Here is a 15,429-nt window from a genome sequence, read left to right as displayed (position 1 = left end):
GTGTTATGTGCAGCTTCAGATCATTTCACTCCTCCCCATTTCCCCTTGTATATTGTTTCGTTCAGGTTTGGCTTGTCCTTTGACGAGGTTTTGAAAACAGATTGCCTTGTATACATGGACCAACTTGCTTCCTACATTGGCATAAAACCGAGTGTGCCAGCCCTCCTTCTCCAAGATCCAGAACTGGCCCTGAAGATCTTCTTTGGCCCCTGCTCGGCCTACCAATTCCGCCTGAGTGGACCCGGGAAGTGGGACGGGGCCAGAAACGCCATCATGACCCAGTGGGAGCGCACAGTGAAGCCCACAAGAATCCGAGTGGTGGAAGACTCTGGAAGTTTCCTCACATACCTGCTGAAAGTCCTTGCCATCTTTGCTATTTTTGTCGGGATTTTCTTCAGTTTCAATTAGTTCCGCCAGCTCTACAGCATTATTACCTGTATCTTTCCAGATGCATATGTTCTGCCTACGTGATACTTCACCTTGCAGAAGTAAGAAAAGAAAGAAGGGCCTTTTCTAAAGTACATACTCAAATCTAAATGTGTCAGGCACCCCACCCCAAATACATAATACTATCGTTTTCCATGTATTTTTTGGAGCTTGATTTTACCCAATACCAGGCTTTCTGATTGCACAGCAACTGCACATTTAAGAAGTGTGAACTTTATTTGCTTTGCGAATCCAGCTCCCTTTAGTGGCAGCTAAGGGAAGAGAAAAATGATCAAATATTAAAGTCAGGCTGCACCGAGGAGATCTGTTGGGCAGGTACAGGTTAGAGAAAAAGGAGGCATATTTCTTTTGGGGGCTGAGGGGCAGGAAGTAAATGCATTTTGGGGGAATCTCCTGGGGAAAGCAAATGAGTGGGGGCAGGTTCATTGCTTTGAGGGTTTCATGCTTGGAACTCAAACCCAGTCTCAGTAGTACACTTTGCGGTTTTGGATAAATTACTTTCCTATTAGCTTTGTTTGTTTGCCTTCTGTAAAACAGATGTTTCAGCAGAAACATGAAAGGTTCAGATCTACTCAGTTTGCCGCTTTGTAAACTGCCCTTTGTGAACTTATCTTCACATAGACCAACAATATATTTCCCAGTAGGGGTCATCTAATAACTTCTGGGAAGACGACTTGCAGGAATTGAGGGGCAACAATATTGATTGTTGGAGAGGTCTACTGCTAGGGTTGCCATCTTTGGTCAGGCAAAATAAGGCATAGTTCGGGCAAAATATGGGCAAGTCAGAAGGCAGGAATTGCTGTACTTTTTGCTCTATAAGACTCACTTTTTCCTTCCTAAAAAGTAAGGGAAAATGTGTGTGCGTCTTATGGAGTGAATGCAGGCTGTGCAGCTATCCCAGAAGCCAGAACAGCAAGAGGGATTGCTGCTTTCACTGCACAGCGATCCCTCTTGCTGTTCTGGCTTCTGAGATTCAGAATATTTTTTTTCTTGTTTTCCTCCTCCAAAAACTAGGTGCGTCTTATGGTCTGGTGCGTCTTATAGAGCGAAAAATACGGCATTTTACCATTACTTTACCTCAGGCATAAGCCCTCCAGATGTTGTGGGACTACAACTCCCATCATCCCTGACCACTGGTCCTGTTAGATAGGGATGATGGGAGTTGTAGTCCCAAAACAGCTGGAGGGCTGAGTTTGCCTATGCCTGCTTTACCTGGTGCAGAAACGACTTCAAAGCTATCCATTACAATAGATTATTTCCAGCACTGGTGAAGCTCATAGAAATTTATGGATCTAAGTTAGCAATGCACACTCATTTCAGTGTCACACATCCTTCCCAACTGCTGAATTTCTGCTTGTCAGGAGAATGGCAAATGTAGAAACCCAGCCCCCCCCTCAAAGAAAGAGGGGTGAAGATAGCAACGAATTCTGTTTCTCTTCCTCACAAAGCTTTGCCTCCAACACCCCTTTCCATATGCTAATGCCACACACATTCCCTTAAGGGGTGCAGAATTTTTCCGTGGAAAATCCCTTATCGTAAGGGGCAGGTGGCAGTGTGGTGTTGTGGGGGAGGAAGGGAAAGGAGGGAAAGGAGCCAGTGTGGTGTAGTGGTTAAGAGCGGTGGACTCGTAATCCGGGGAACCGGGTTCGCGTCTCCACTCCTCCACATGCAGCTGCTGGGTGACCTTGGGCCAGTCACACTTCTCTGAAGTCTCTCAGCCCCACTCACCTCACAGAGTGTTTGTTGTGGGAGAAAAAATTTTTTTTTCCTTCCAGTAGCACCTTAAAGACCAACTAAGTTAGTTCTTGGTATGAGCTTTCGTGTGCATGCACACTTCTTCAGATACACTGAAACTGAAGTTGCCAGATCCTTCTATATAGTGAGAAGGTGGGGAGGGGTATTACTCAGAAGGGTGGTGGGAATGGGTGATTGGCAGATAGCTGTGATGAGCCTGTTGACGACTCTTAACGACTGCAATAGGTCTTACAGGAAAAAGCAAGGGGTGAGAAAAGTTGTGGGAGAGGAAGGGAAAGGAGAATGTTAGCCACTTTGAGACTCCTGAAGGGGAGTGAAAGGCGGGATATCAAATCCAAACTCTTCTTCTTCTTCTATGCACGCCTGATGCCCTCGTTGCTTACTCAGACTTGGAACACGGTTGGTGCTGGATGGACCCTCGTGTTTGCCCTCAAATCCTTGTTGAAGGTGAGCTCGCCTCAACGAGGTCATCAGGGGGGCAGAGGTGAGAAGAAGAGGAGTTTGGATTTGATATCCCGCTTTATCACTACCCGAAGGAGTCTCAAAGCGGCTAACATTCTCCTTTCCCTTCCTACCCCACAAACAGTCTGTGAGGTGAGTGGGGCTGATAGACTTCAGAGAAGCGTGACTAGCCCAAAGTCACCCAGCAGCTGCATGTGGAGGAGCGGGGAAGCGAACCCGGTTCACCAGGTTACGAGTCTACTGCTCTTAACCACTACACCACACTGAGAGTCCTCACCCGCCCGTGCCCCCAGACCAATGAGGGGCTCCAAAAGCGTCGTCATCCCCGTCTGCTGTGGGGCCTTGCTCACACCTTATTATTATTGAAATGGCCTCTGATGTGCAAGTCTCCCTTCACTTGATAAAAGACAACATTAAGTCATGTACTCTAGAGAACATTAAATCATGTTCATCCAGTAAGAGCATTACAGTGGTACCTCTGGTTACATACACTTCGAGTTACATATGCTTCAGGATACAGACTCCGCTAACCCAGAAGTAGTACCTCGGGTTAAGAACTTTGCTTCAGGATGAGAACAGAAATCGTGCTCCGGTGGCGCGGCGGCAGCGGGAGGCCCCATTAGCTAAAGTGGTGCTTCAGGTTAAGAACAGTTTTAGGTTAAGAACGGACCTCCAGAACAAATTAAGTACTTAACCCGAGGTACCACTGTACTGGATTATGTAATGCCAGGAAGTTTGAGGGAAAGCTATCTTGTATGTCATATTAAATATCTGTGTACCTATGTGCTTTGTCACATATTTTGTTGACTGATGCCGCACCTTTTTCAGTTACTTAGCTGAGTCAGACTCTAACCCAGGGGTCAGCAAACTTTTTCAGCAGGGTGTCGGTCCACTGTCCCTCAGATCGTGTGGGGGGCTGGACTATATTTTTTTTGGGGGGGGAAATGATGCAAGAGCACCACCAGCCCCGGTAGCTGCTTACCTGTGTCCTGTGAGCGGCAGGGGCTGGTGACGGAGGGACGATGAGCGGCGCACAAAAGGGCACCGGAGAGGGGCTGCTTAAAATGGCGGCCGCTCGAGCGCTGCTGCTGCTGGCACCAACAAAGCCCAGCCCCCTTCCTCCTCTAGGCAGGGTTGGGAGAAGCCAGGAGGAGGGAGGGAGGAGGCGCCGCTGGTGCCGTTGTGTGAGAGGGAAAGAACGCATGCGCTGGTGATCCACGTGGTGATTCCCGGACTGTTCACGGGCCGGATCCAGAAGGCAATTGGGCCTGATCCAGCCCACGGGCCTTAGTCTGCTGACCCATGCTCTAACCCAAGCCAGTCCTGGGAAAGAAATCTCTCCAAGTGCCCGTGAGTCCCCAGCAATCACGCCAAGAGATGTTCCCCAGAATCCTTTGCAACACCACAGAGGATGCTGGGAAATACCTGCCATGTTGTGTAGTGGAGGTACTTGGGATAGTCAAACGTGGACTGGAGCTGAGTCAAGTCTGACGTTTCCCCAGATGAAGTTATGAACAACTTAGCTTACAAGGCTGTTGCAAGGACAAATGAGATTTAAAAGGGACGTCGCATATATTTTGTGCTATATAAACAAACAGCAGTTGCCAAGTGATTTTGCACAGGTGAAGAAATAAATGGTTTGATGCCTACAAGGATTAGTTTATGGATTGTTTCACACATTACACAGAGGAAAACCTAGGCTTTCCACCAAGTGAGCTGCACTCAGTGGCGATTCCCTGACAAGCATACCTGACAAGACACATTTGTTACAGTTACAGGTAGGTAGCCATGTTGGTCTGTCGTAGTCGGAAAAAAATTAAAAAATTGAAAGAATTTTTTAAAAAATTCCTTCCAGTACCACCTTAGAGACCAACTAAGTTAGTTATTGGTATGAGCTTTCGTGTGCATGCATACCAATAACTAACTTAGTTGGTCTCTAAGGTGCTACTGGAAGGAATTTATTTATTTTTTAAAAATTTATCTTATGTTTGTTACATTCATGCTTTATGCTTCAAGGTGTACACATGGGACCTCTTAAGCGTACAGCTGCACACACACACACACACACATCCCGCATCCACAAATGCAATATGTGCCATGGCCCTATGAAGTTTTCATTTGGTGAATGCGCTCATGCCTCCTCAAGGAGCCTGACTCTGTGAAGTCCTGAGCACAGTACGTGCACGAGTAGGGCTTCTCTCCGGTATGGATGCGCCGGTGACGATGCAGCGAAGTCAGGCGTGTGAATGCCCCACCACACTCTTCACAACGGAAGGGTCGCTCTCCAGTATGAATTTTCTGGTGCCTTTTCAAGCGGAGCAGCTGGACAAAGGCTTTCCCACACTCTTGGCACTCGTATGGTTTCTCCTGCCGGTGAATCACCTTGTGCTTGGACAGCAAGTTGGACGTACGGAAACCCTTCCCACAAGTGGGGCATATGTACGGCTTAGGCTGTTCTCTCTCTGGCTCTCCTGGATCTACCCAGGAAGAGGCTAAACCCTCGCTGCTTTGGCTCTGAGCCTTCGAAGACACTACGATTAAAGGCCTGTCCCTCAGCGTCTTCGAATGTTCTATCTTATGCACGTTCCGCAGGTGTCTCCAGAGGTCGACTTTGTGAAGGAACCCTTTGTCGCATTCTGGGCACTTGTTCGGCCTGTCGCTCGAATGGATGAGCTTGTGCGTTCTCAGGTTGGCCGTACGGAAGAACCCTTTGCCGCAAACGGGGCACCGGTATGGACACTCAGCCCCGTGGTACTGCTGGCGTTCCTGCAACCTGCCAAGATGGCGGAAGGCCTCTCCACATTCCTTGCGGCGGTAAGGTAGGACGTCGCCAGATGTTGGCACTGGTTCCTCCTCATCTAAAGAACTGATGATGACAATGTCCTCACAAACCTTGCCTCTGGCGTGCGCAGAAGAACGAGGCTCTGGATCCTCACCTTCACACTGCAGGTCAAAGTTGGTGCTAGAGGTGATGAAACCCCTGGCTGTGGTTGAATCGCTCCACTGACCGTATACACCATTGCTTTCGTCTTCTTCGCAGTGCAGGTCTATAGGGATATCCTGATGGTTTGAAGGTCCGTCAAGGCTGCCCTCAGGGCTGGGAGGCAGAGAGTAGTCTTCATCTACGTGTAGCTGGAGGCCAACTTTCCGGCCCACCCACTCAGGAACATGATCTTCCCCTACGCCGCAAGTGTCATTGTCGGACTCCCAGCTCCCTTCCACATCCATCCTTCAGCATCTTAGGGACAGCTCACATACGATGAAGCGCAGAGGTCTCCTCTGTTTGAGCTCTGGTCGCAGCCAAGTCTGCAAAAGGGGAGATAATAATAATAAAGAATAATACATTTTTATTTATACCCTGGCCTTCCCGGTTCAGGAAACTGGGCTCAGGGCGGCTAACAACAAATTTAAAACACTTAATTGACGCTACAAAAAAACAGCATAAAATACGGTATAAAGTGTAAATAACAATAAAATGGAAAACCAATTTAGGGGGGGGGGGGAAATCCATCCAATAAACATTAGATGATCACCAGGGCTAGCTGGCTAAATTAGTCCCATTTGGGCCAGCGAGGAGACCAGGGGAGAACCAGCTGTGGGATCTCAGAGTGGGCAATCTTCACAAAAAGGGGAAGGGAAGGGAAATAAGGGGAACAAAAGATCAGGCCAGGTTCAAATTGAAAGACAGGCGGAATAGTTCTGTCTTACAAGCCCTGTGGAAGGAAGTTAAATCCTGCAGGGCCCTAGTCTCATGGGACAGAACATTCCACCAGGTCGGAGCCATCACTGAGAAGGCCCTGGCCCTGGTGGAGGATAATCTGACTTCCTTAGGGCCCAGGACCTCTAAACTATGATTATTCATGGACCTTAAGGTCCTGTGCACGGCAGACCAGGAGAGGCGGTCCCGTAAGTACGAGGGCCCTAAGATGGGCTTTGTTTCCAAGCAATCCAAAATCCTGCACACTATAGGGGTAGCCAACATGGTGCCAGATGTTTCTGGGAGTTGTGGTATAGCAACATCCGATGGGTACCCCACTGGCTACCTGCTGTCATGGCGACAGCTACTTTCCATTATCCATTGTGGGAACTAAGCCTACACACTATATCCAAATGGCGAGGGCACAGGCTGCAGCAAAGCACCGCTAGGTTTTTTTTTGAAAACAGGATTGGGTAGCAGTCAGAACACTGGGTTAGCGGGAAGAGTAGTCTCATCTGGTGTAAGGCAACTTCCCACAGGTAATCAGGCCACAGGGCTTCATGATGTACCTGTGTGGCCCTCCTACAGCTCAGAATCTGTATTCAGCAGGGCTTACTCCCAGTTAACTGGGGAGACAGGTAAAGGTAAAGGGACCCCTGACCATTAGGTCCAGTCGTGACCGACTCTGGGGTTGTGGGGCTCATCTCGCTTTATTGGCCAAGAAAGCCGGCGTACAGCTTCCGGGTCATGTGGCCAGCATGACTAAGCCGCTTCTGGCGAACCAGAGCAGCACACGGAAACGCCGTTTACTGGAGCAGTACCTATTTATCTACTTGCACTAGCGTGCTTTTGAACTGCTAGGTTGGCAGGAGCTGGGACCGAGCAACGGGAGCTCACCCCGTCGCGGGGATTTGAACCGCTGGCCTTCTGATTGGCAAGCCCTAGGCTCTGTGGTTTAACCCACAGCACCACCCACAACCCTTGGGGAGAGGGGTACACAGTCTTAATTATTCCATACTGGGTGTGGGGAAAAGAGAGAAAGGCCACGGTAGGAACGATTATATCACCATTTCTATAAAGGTCTTTTAGATGCGATTTGCACCCAGACAGGACTCCTTATTCCCTCACCACAGTTATAAGGTGAGAGCAGCGAAGGGAGTTGCAAAAAATGAACTCCTGAAATGGGAAGCAAGCGCCACCAAGCAGCATTCCTGTTTAGCTTTACATTTTAAAATAATGTTTACGCACAAAACAGATACATGGAACAGGTGGGGAGCTGTTGTATTTTTTGGGGGGAGGAGGGAACAAAACACATTGCAGACCTTCTCCCCTTCAACCCCTCCCTCCAAGGCAAGACTTGACAAGCCGGAAGTCACAAATATATAAATATATCACGCACCCAACCCAGCTTTGGCGCAAAGTGATGGATGGAAGAAGCGGCGCCCGGGCGGGGGCTGTGTTAACCTGCGGTACTGACCGCTGCAAGTTCTTATTTACCCGCTGTTCGTCTCGGCGGCTCCCCGTTCATCCCGGGAAAGGTTTCCTCTCCGGCTTCAAACCTTTCTTTCCCCCGCTCCATGCAGAAGTCAAGAGCGCGCCGTGCGCAACGAGGCACCCCTTGCCCCGTTTTGCAATGATGGTTTGCGTCCTTTCACCCCCCCCCCCCACCAGCAAGAAAAAGAGCCTCGGCAACAACAACACGCTCCCCCCCCCCGTTTTCTCCCCCAACCCTTTCTTGATTGACAAAGTCAGGATCCAATCCCGTTGCTCGCCCTGCCCACATCCTGCTCCACCTTTCCCCCCAGGGCTGCCTGGAGAGAGCGGCTCCTCCTCCTCCCTCCCTCCCCTTCAAGTCCTCTCTCGCCTGTGCCACCTACCGAGACCTGTGTATTAAAATAAAATAAAAAATATTGTGGGAAACAATTTGCTTCTGTTGCTCAGCAAGAACAAGATGCTTTCCTTTGCTCGACGGTGCAGTGCCATCTGGCGCTATGATGGGATCTTCTTTGGCGATCCCTGGTAGCCGAGTAAGATTGTCTTCCATGAACACGGTTTTAACAGCGAGTCCACAAGTGATTGTAGTTGATTGGCCAGTGACTAGTAAAAGAGAAAAGGTAACTGTCATGCACATGTACAGTGGTACCTCAGGTTAAGTACTTAATTCGTTCCGGAGGTCCGTTCTTAACCTGAAATTGTTCTTAACCTGAAGCACCACTTTAGCTAATGGGGCCTCCCACTGCTGCCATGCCGCCACTGCACGATTTCTGTTCTCATCCTGAAGCAAAGTTCTTAACCTGAAGCACTATTTCTGGGTTAGCGGAGTCTGTAACCTGAAGCGTATGTAACCCGAGGTACCACTGTAATCGTGAGCCGAGGTGGATTCAAAATCAACAGGGATTTAGCTTTCTCTTTTATAATTGCGCAGAAAGAATGAATGGGATCAGAGCTTGCCAGGAATAATATACCACATGAGAAATGAAGTGAGAGGCCACCGTTTCTTCTTCTTCTTTGGTGATCCCTCATAGCTGAGTAAGATTGTCTTCCATGAACATGATTTTAACAATGAGTCTGTAAGTGACTGTGGAGGCCAGTTCTGGATCCACACGTCCTTCCACAATGGGGACATTGGTTTCTGGGTGGGAGTTGATCACTGTGAGGGTTTGCCAAGCGTGCCTTCCTCTTAGCACATTTCTCCCTTTCGTCCTGAGTTTGAGCGACTTCAAAGTCCATGACACCTTTGGCAAAAGCTGTTCTCCAATTGGAGCGCTCACAGGCCAGTGTTTCCCAGTTGTCAGTGTTTTTACTACTTTTTTTAAAAAAAGATTTGCCTTGAAAGAGTCTTTAAACCTCTTCTGTCCATTGGCCCAATCCAACAGGTTATTCTTAAACACATTTGCAACCAAAGCTTATGCACGTTTACTTGGATGCACGCTGATTTCGCCAGGATTTAGAATAATAGAATCAGAATTGTGGAGCTGGAAGGGAACATGAGGGTCTTCTAGTCCAACCCCCTGCAATGCAGAAATATATTGCCCAAGATGGGGTTTGAACCCACAATCCCGAGATTAGGAGTCCCTTGCACTACCGACTGAGCTATCCTCATTTCCAAGTGCACGTGAGATTGCATTTGTGCAGCCCTGTGGGATGTGAAACACAAGGGCAGTCAAGTACAACATTCCTAGAGTGGACATAAAAGGGGATGTCTGGACCAGCCAGTCGAAACTTCCTGTTTCTCCTAGGCTGGGACAGACTTCCTCTGCATGTGACTAGAGGTGGGCATGACCTCACCTGCCCAGGTAACAAAAGAGAAGGACTGGCCAGCCATCTCTCTCTCTCTCTCTGACCACATTTGTCGAAGAAGCAACATCTGCTTAGTCTAAGATGCTCTCTTGGCTTCCAGCCAAGAGAGGACAAAGGGGTTGTCTCCTTATGGGAGAGTCGCAGATGACTCTGGGGTTGTGACGCTCATCTTGCTTTACTGGCCAAGGGAGCCAGTGTGCAGCTTCCAGGTCATGTGGCCAGCATGACTAAGCCGCTTCTGGCAAAACCAGAGTAGTGCACGGAAACGCCGTTTACCTTCCCACCGGAGTGGTACCCATTTATCTACTTGCGCTTTGACGTGCTTTCGAACTGCTAGGTTGGCAGGAGCAGGGACTGAGCAACAGGAACTCACCCAGTCGCAGGGATTCCAACCGCCAACCTGATCGGCAAGTCCTAGGCTCTGTGGTTTAACCCACAGCACCACCCGCATCCCTAAGCATATTCTACCGCTAGGCAAATTAGAGGTGACATGTTGCCCTGGAAGCTAAATAGTAGTCTTTTGGCTCTCAATGTCTGCCTTTTTCTTACTCTCTCTGAGCAGGCAGGTATCAGGTCTGCTGACAACATGATAACATGGACTTTGAAGTCCACTTGGGATTTCTACCAATGTGGTTGAAGCCCGGGAAAGTGCCCTTATTAACCCATCAAAGTCAAGGGTCTGAATGTTGGGATACTGCCAGGGAGATAGAGTCCATCTGAAGCTGCCAAGCTCGGTGCCGGACGATCCATCAACCTCCCGTAGTCACGCAGTATCAGCTATTTAGCGACACTAAGCCTCTGGCTTAGTGCACACTCTTAACAGCAGAATTCACACAGCAAGAAGTTGCACAGCATGAGAGCAGAACATGCATATTTACAGTTTATTTGGCGTTGGTCAGAACAAAGAAAACATGACCGTCTGCTCCGACTGCTCAGGCAAAACAGACAAAAACGAAAGGAACATATAGCATAAACATCCTGTGAGACAGGAACTTACGCAGGCTGTGACACAAACATCCTGCTCCCTTTTAAGGTGGAACGGAAATATCCTAACACTGAAAGCCGCATGGTGAGCAATCTCAGTGCAGACAGCAAGAGCCAATTGTTCTCTTCTTCGTTTGGAAGGGCCTGAACTCGCAGCCTTATGTTTGCAGGGAGTTTTTGTACCTTCTTCGGTTGCTATGGAGATAGTTGCCGAAGAGCTGAACTTTTGCCTTGAAAACCTCTCGGTGTTTTTTCACGCAGTTCTGCTGGTTGTTCATTTGCTGGACCAGCCTGAGAAGAGGGAGTGAATGTCAGAAAGTGGCGTGCTTCTTGAAGAACATTTGAAGCCAAAGAGGTCCACAAAACAAAACAGCCGCAGTAGGTGGAGTTAAGGTGAATGAGAGGCTGGCTCTAAAATCATGCTCAAAAGTTCTGTTGATGAATTGATGTTCAGCCAGCATTTGTTCCCTTTGCCTAACAACAACAACAACAACAACAACAACAACATAATAATAATAATAATAATAATACAGTGGTACCTTGGTTCTCAAATGCCTTGATACTCAAAAAACTTGGAACCCAAACACTGGAAACCTGGGAGTACATGTTCCGGTTCGAGAACTTTTTTCGAAAGCAGAATGTGCTCTGTTTTGAGTGTTACGCTTCCGTTTTGAGTGTTACGCTGAGGTCTGTCTGTTTTTGCTATTTATTTTGCATTTTTTGCAGCTTTTTTGTTTTGTTTTTGTGACTGTGTGGAACCCAGTTCAGCTACTGATTGATTGATTGTGTGACTGCAGTACATTGTTTATTGCTTTCATTTTATGGATCACTGGTCTTGTTAGATAGCAAAATTCATGTTAAATTGCATTACATTCTATGGGAAAGCGCGCCTTGGTTTTGGAACACTTTGGTTTTGGAACGGACTTCCGGAACAGATTAAGTTTGAGAATCAAGGTACCACTGTATTTCAGCTGGTGCAATTTCAGCTGGTGCAGTGAAGGCAGAGGATGTTGCAAATACCCAAATTCTAAAATAAGGACAAGTAAATGATGGACCTTGCAGGTGGAGAATACTTTTATTTTTAAATATCTTTAATATCAAGAGAATCTATGCATGAGTTATTAATACTTTATTATCTCTTTGCAGCTGTGCTGTATCTTTGTACTTTTGTCCTTCTAGATGGAGAAACTTTATGGTTCACATTTTTAAAATTTTTTTGCTTCCCCCACCTTTTGTTATCTTGTTGTTTAGTCATGTCCGACTCTTCGTGACCCCCTGGACCAGAGCACGCCAGGCACTCCTGTCTTCCACTGCCTCCCGCAGTTTGATCAGATTCATGTTTGTAGCTTTGAGAACACTGTCCCACCATCTCGTCCTCTGTTGTCCCCTTCTCCTTGTGCCCTCCATCTTTCCCCGCATCAGGGTCTTTTCCAGGGAGTCTTCTCTTCTCATGAGGTGGCCAAAGTATTGGAGCCTCAGCTTCACGATCTGTCCTTCCAGTGAGCACTCAGGGCTGATTTCCTTCAGAATGGAATGGTTAAGAATGGTTAAGATTTCCTTAAGAATGGTTTGTTATCTACCCCCCCCCCCAAAGTAAATCTCGTGCCCTGAAATTGTCTGATCCCAATTGCTGTAATTAAAATCTGCTTTGAGAGCAGCTTCTGTGGAAAGCACAAGGACGAATGGAAGATCACGGTCATCAAAGCCCAATACCCTATGCACAAATCCACACACCGTTAATCAGAAAAAAAACTAGCACTCCGAAGGCTCTGCATTCACTATTAACATTGTTTTGCGTTCCCATTTCACTGTGAAGGATAAATGGAAAGGATGGCAAATGGCCCACTTTTGACTGCTGTTATTGCAAGGTAATTAAAAGGGAGTTAAGGTGTTAAATAGTTTGTATTAAGTGATGCTCGGGGAGCAGTGGGCAGAGGAGGGGATGGGGGATGGAAGGGTAATTTTTTTAAAAAATACAGTATATATTTTTTATTAAAGATTTCTTAGTTTACAAAAATACACGCGTTTTCTCTTTTTTCATGTTGTATTTTCTACAGATCAGTTTCATCTCTTGTGAGACATTAGCATTGCATACAGTGTTAGGAAAAAAAGAGGGGGAAAGAGGGGAGGGGGGAATGGTATATGTATGTGTGGGGGTTTTGTGTCAGTGTCACTTATGTGGGTTCTCTTACTATTCGCTTGTTGTATTTCCTTGGTGGTGAGAGAGGTTGGGGTGGCCTAGGGTGTGGTTGGTTGTCTTTGGTTGGCTGTAGTGAGAATTGTTTTCATGTGTGAGTGGGGTGGGTGGGTGTTTATGAGTCAGGTTAGCCAGATTGATTCGTATGCCGTTGGTGGATTCTTGTTCTTGTCTTGTTGAGCTGTGTACAGTGGTGCCTCGCAAGACGAAATTAATGTGAGTTTTTTCGTCTAGCGAATTTTTCGTCTTGCAAAGCACGAAATCCCATAGGAATGCATTGAAATTCAATTAATGCGTTCCTATGGTCAAAAAAAGTCCAAACAAAGCCAAATTTGGTACAACAAGAGTTTATTAACTGCTCTTTAAAGTCACACATACTGTAAAGAGCAGTTCAAAAATTGAAGGAAAAATAAATTAAGTTTCTAAACATGACAGAAAAACATTTAAAAATCAACAAAGTGTACCGTACATTTTCTAAGACTCTGGGGGACCACTCGAAGAAGGTTCCTCTTCCACTCTTTGCTTCTTGCTGAAGAACCTGTCCATGGTCTGCTGCTTCATCCGCCTTTTCAGCACCTCCCTGAAAGGCGACATGACCCTCATATCATAAGTGTTCCCAAGGTCATGTGCCAGGTCCTTGTCAGGGTGGTGCCGCTGTGCAAAAGCCTGCACATCCTTCCACTTCTGGCAAATGTCCCTCAGTTCTTTGGATGACAGCCGTTCCTCAGTTGCTTCCTCCTCTTCCAGCGAGGCCTGCTCCTGCACAGCCTCTGCCTGCAGTTCGAGCAGCTCCTGGGTGGTCAGCTCGTGGTCGTGCTCCTCCACCAGCTCGCTGACGTCCTCCTCTGTGACCTCCAGTCCCATGGTCCTCCCCAAGGCAACAATGTCCTGCACCACTGTTGACTCTGGTGCATCAGAGTCACTTGGTGCCACACAGTCCGGCCACAGGCTGCGCCAAGCGCAATTCAAATTTCTCTGGCTGATCCCGTTCCAGGCCGTGGTGATCATCTTCAAGCAGGTGACGATGTCGAAGTGGTCCTTCCAGAATTCCCGCAGGGTGATGGTGGTGCAGTCAGTCACCTCGAAGCATCGCCTGAAAAGCTCCTTGGTGTAGAGTTTTTTTAAATTGGCAATGACCTGCTGATCCATCGGCTGGAACATGATGCTGATGAAGCTGAACTCCTCCAACAAGTCCTCCTCAAGGCCTTTAGGATGAGCAGGAGCATTGTCCATCAGAAGCAAAGCCTTCAGCGGCAGGTCGTTGTCCAGCAGGTACTGTTTGACAGCAGGGCCAAAAGCAAGATTGACCCAGTCCACAAACAGCACACATGTGACCCAAGCCTTGCTGTTGGATCGCCACATGACACTCAGCTGCTCCTTGTCGACCTTGTGTTTCTTGAAGGCCCGTGGGTTCTCCGAGTGGTACACCAGCAGGGGCTTGATCTTCAGGTCGCCGCTTGCGTTGGCACAGAAGAGCAGGGTCAGACGGTCCTTCATGGGCTTGTGGCCAGGCAACTTGGCCTCCTCCTGTGTGATGAAAGTCCTTTTGGGCATCCTCTTCCAAAACAGCCCGGTCTCGTCGCAGTTGAAGACCTGCTGTGGAACGTAGCCCTCCGTCTTCACAACCTCCAGGAACTCCGCTGCAAAGTCTTCACCGCAGGAACATCAGAACTGGCAGCCTCTCCATGCCTGACCACGCTGTGGATTCCAGATCTTGTCTTGAACCAGTCAAACCAACCTCTGCTTGCCTTGAAGACTTCTGGCTCGCCTGAGGTTCCTGGCTGTTCCCGGATGAGGTCTGCGTGCAAGGCCTTGGCCTTCTCGCAAATGACGGCCTCAGTCACTGTGTCCCCTGCACGCTGCTTCTCTTCTAACCACATGAGCAGCAACTTCTCGACCTCCTCCAGAACAGCTGGGCGGTTCTTCATGATCCTGGTGACTCCCTTGGCTGCATCCGTCGCAAGGATCTTCTCCCTCATCTTCAGGATGGTCCCGATGGTCGATGGATTCCTGCCGTACTCCCTGGCGAGGTCTGTCACATGCATTCCACCGTCGTGCTTCCGGATGATCTCCTTCTTCATTTCCAGCGTCACCTTCTCCTTCTTCCTCTCGCCGGCCTCTGCAGCAGCAGTCTTCTTGGGTCCCATGGCAGCACAGCTCCTTCGTAAACTCAGAAAAAGAAAAAAAAAATCAGTGCTTCACTTCCAAAAAATTCAAAAGCACCCAGCCACCCACCACACAGAAAATCAAACACAGAACCAAGTCCTAGAATTCCAAACACCCCAACCCAAAATCCAACCCCCCCAAAAAAGTTTTAAAAGTCTAACTTACGAAATGGCTGCAAATCACCAAAGTCTTCAAAATCCTCAAATGGCTGCAAAAGAAGTTTTGGAAAAGCTTTAAAAATCACCAAAGTCTTCAAAAACCTCAACTGTTCCCCCAGCCACCCACCCACCACACAGACATTGCAAACCCCTCCCCAACTGTTCCCCCAGCCCCTCCCCAACTGTTGCAAACCCCTCCCCGACTGTTCCCCCAGCCACCCACCACACAGAAATTCAAATCCAGAAAAATTTAAAAAAAAAAC

The 15,429-nt window shown here is 48.1% G+C and overlaps 3 protein-coding genes across 7 annotated transcripts in view; 1 reads left to right on the top strand and 2 right to left on the bottom strand.

Annotated features, from left to right (window-relative positions):
- Positions 1–536, top strand: part of LOC310765943 (flavin-containing monooxygenase 1-like) — a 30,747-nt gene extending 30,211 nt beyond the window's left edge. For all 3 annotated transcript variants that reach the window (XM_083621626.1, XM_083621624.1, XM_083621625.1), the window contains exon 9: positions 66–536. In XM_083621626.1, the coding sequence (XP_083477752.1) occupies positions 66–408 (343 nt within the window). In that variant the 3' untranslated portion in view covers positions 409–536. The remainder of the gene's footprint in view (positions 1–65) is intronic.
- Positions 537–4,199: 3,663 nt separating this feature from the next.
- On the bottom strand, positions 4,200–8,043 carry LOC310765955 (uncharacterized protein). 3 transcript variants are annotated; one of them, XM_083621648.1, is made up of 2 exons: positions 7,761–8,043; positions 4,200–5,970 (listed from the first exon to the last, which is right to left on the bottom strand). In XM_083621648.1, exon 2 carries the CDS (start codon positions 5,890–5,892, stop codon positions 4,768–4,770), a length of 1,125 nt encoding a protein of 374 aa, XP_083477774.1. In that variant the 5' UTR covers positions 5,893–5,970; positions 7,761–8,043; the 3' UTR covers positions 4,200–4,767. The 3 variants fall into 3 exon arrangements, with proteins under 3 accessions (XP_083477774.1, XP_083477775.1, XP_083477773.1); XM_083621649.1 differs by having other exon boundaries at positions 7,839–8,043; XM_083621647.1 differs by having other exon boundaries at positions 7,859–8,043.
- A 5,130-nt stretch (positions 8,044–13,173) lies between these two features.
- Positions 13,174–14,722, bottom strand: LOC310765716 (uncharacterized protein; the record flags this gene model as incomplete). Its single annotated transcript, XM_083621077.1, has 2 exons — positions 13,174–13,631; positions 14,498–14,722. 2 exons carry the CDS (start codon positions 14,720–14,722, stop codon positions 13,317–13,319), a joined length of 540 nt encoding a protein of 179 aa, XP_083477203.1. The 3' UTR covers positions 13,174–13,316.
- Between the last annotated feature and the right edge of the window lie 707 nt (positions 14,723–15,429).

Source organism: Podarcis filfolensis (genome assembly GCF_964270895.1).
Source record: "Podarcis filfolensis genome assembly, chromosome: 6".
NCBI classification, from domain to species: domain Eukaryota; kingdom Metazoa; phylum Chordata; class Lepidosauria; order Squamata; family Lacertidae; genus Podarcis; species Podarcis filfolensis.
Note: the sequence above shows the minus strand (reverse complement) of the source record. Positions and strands in the feature narration are given on the sequence as shown.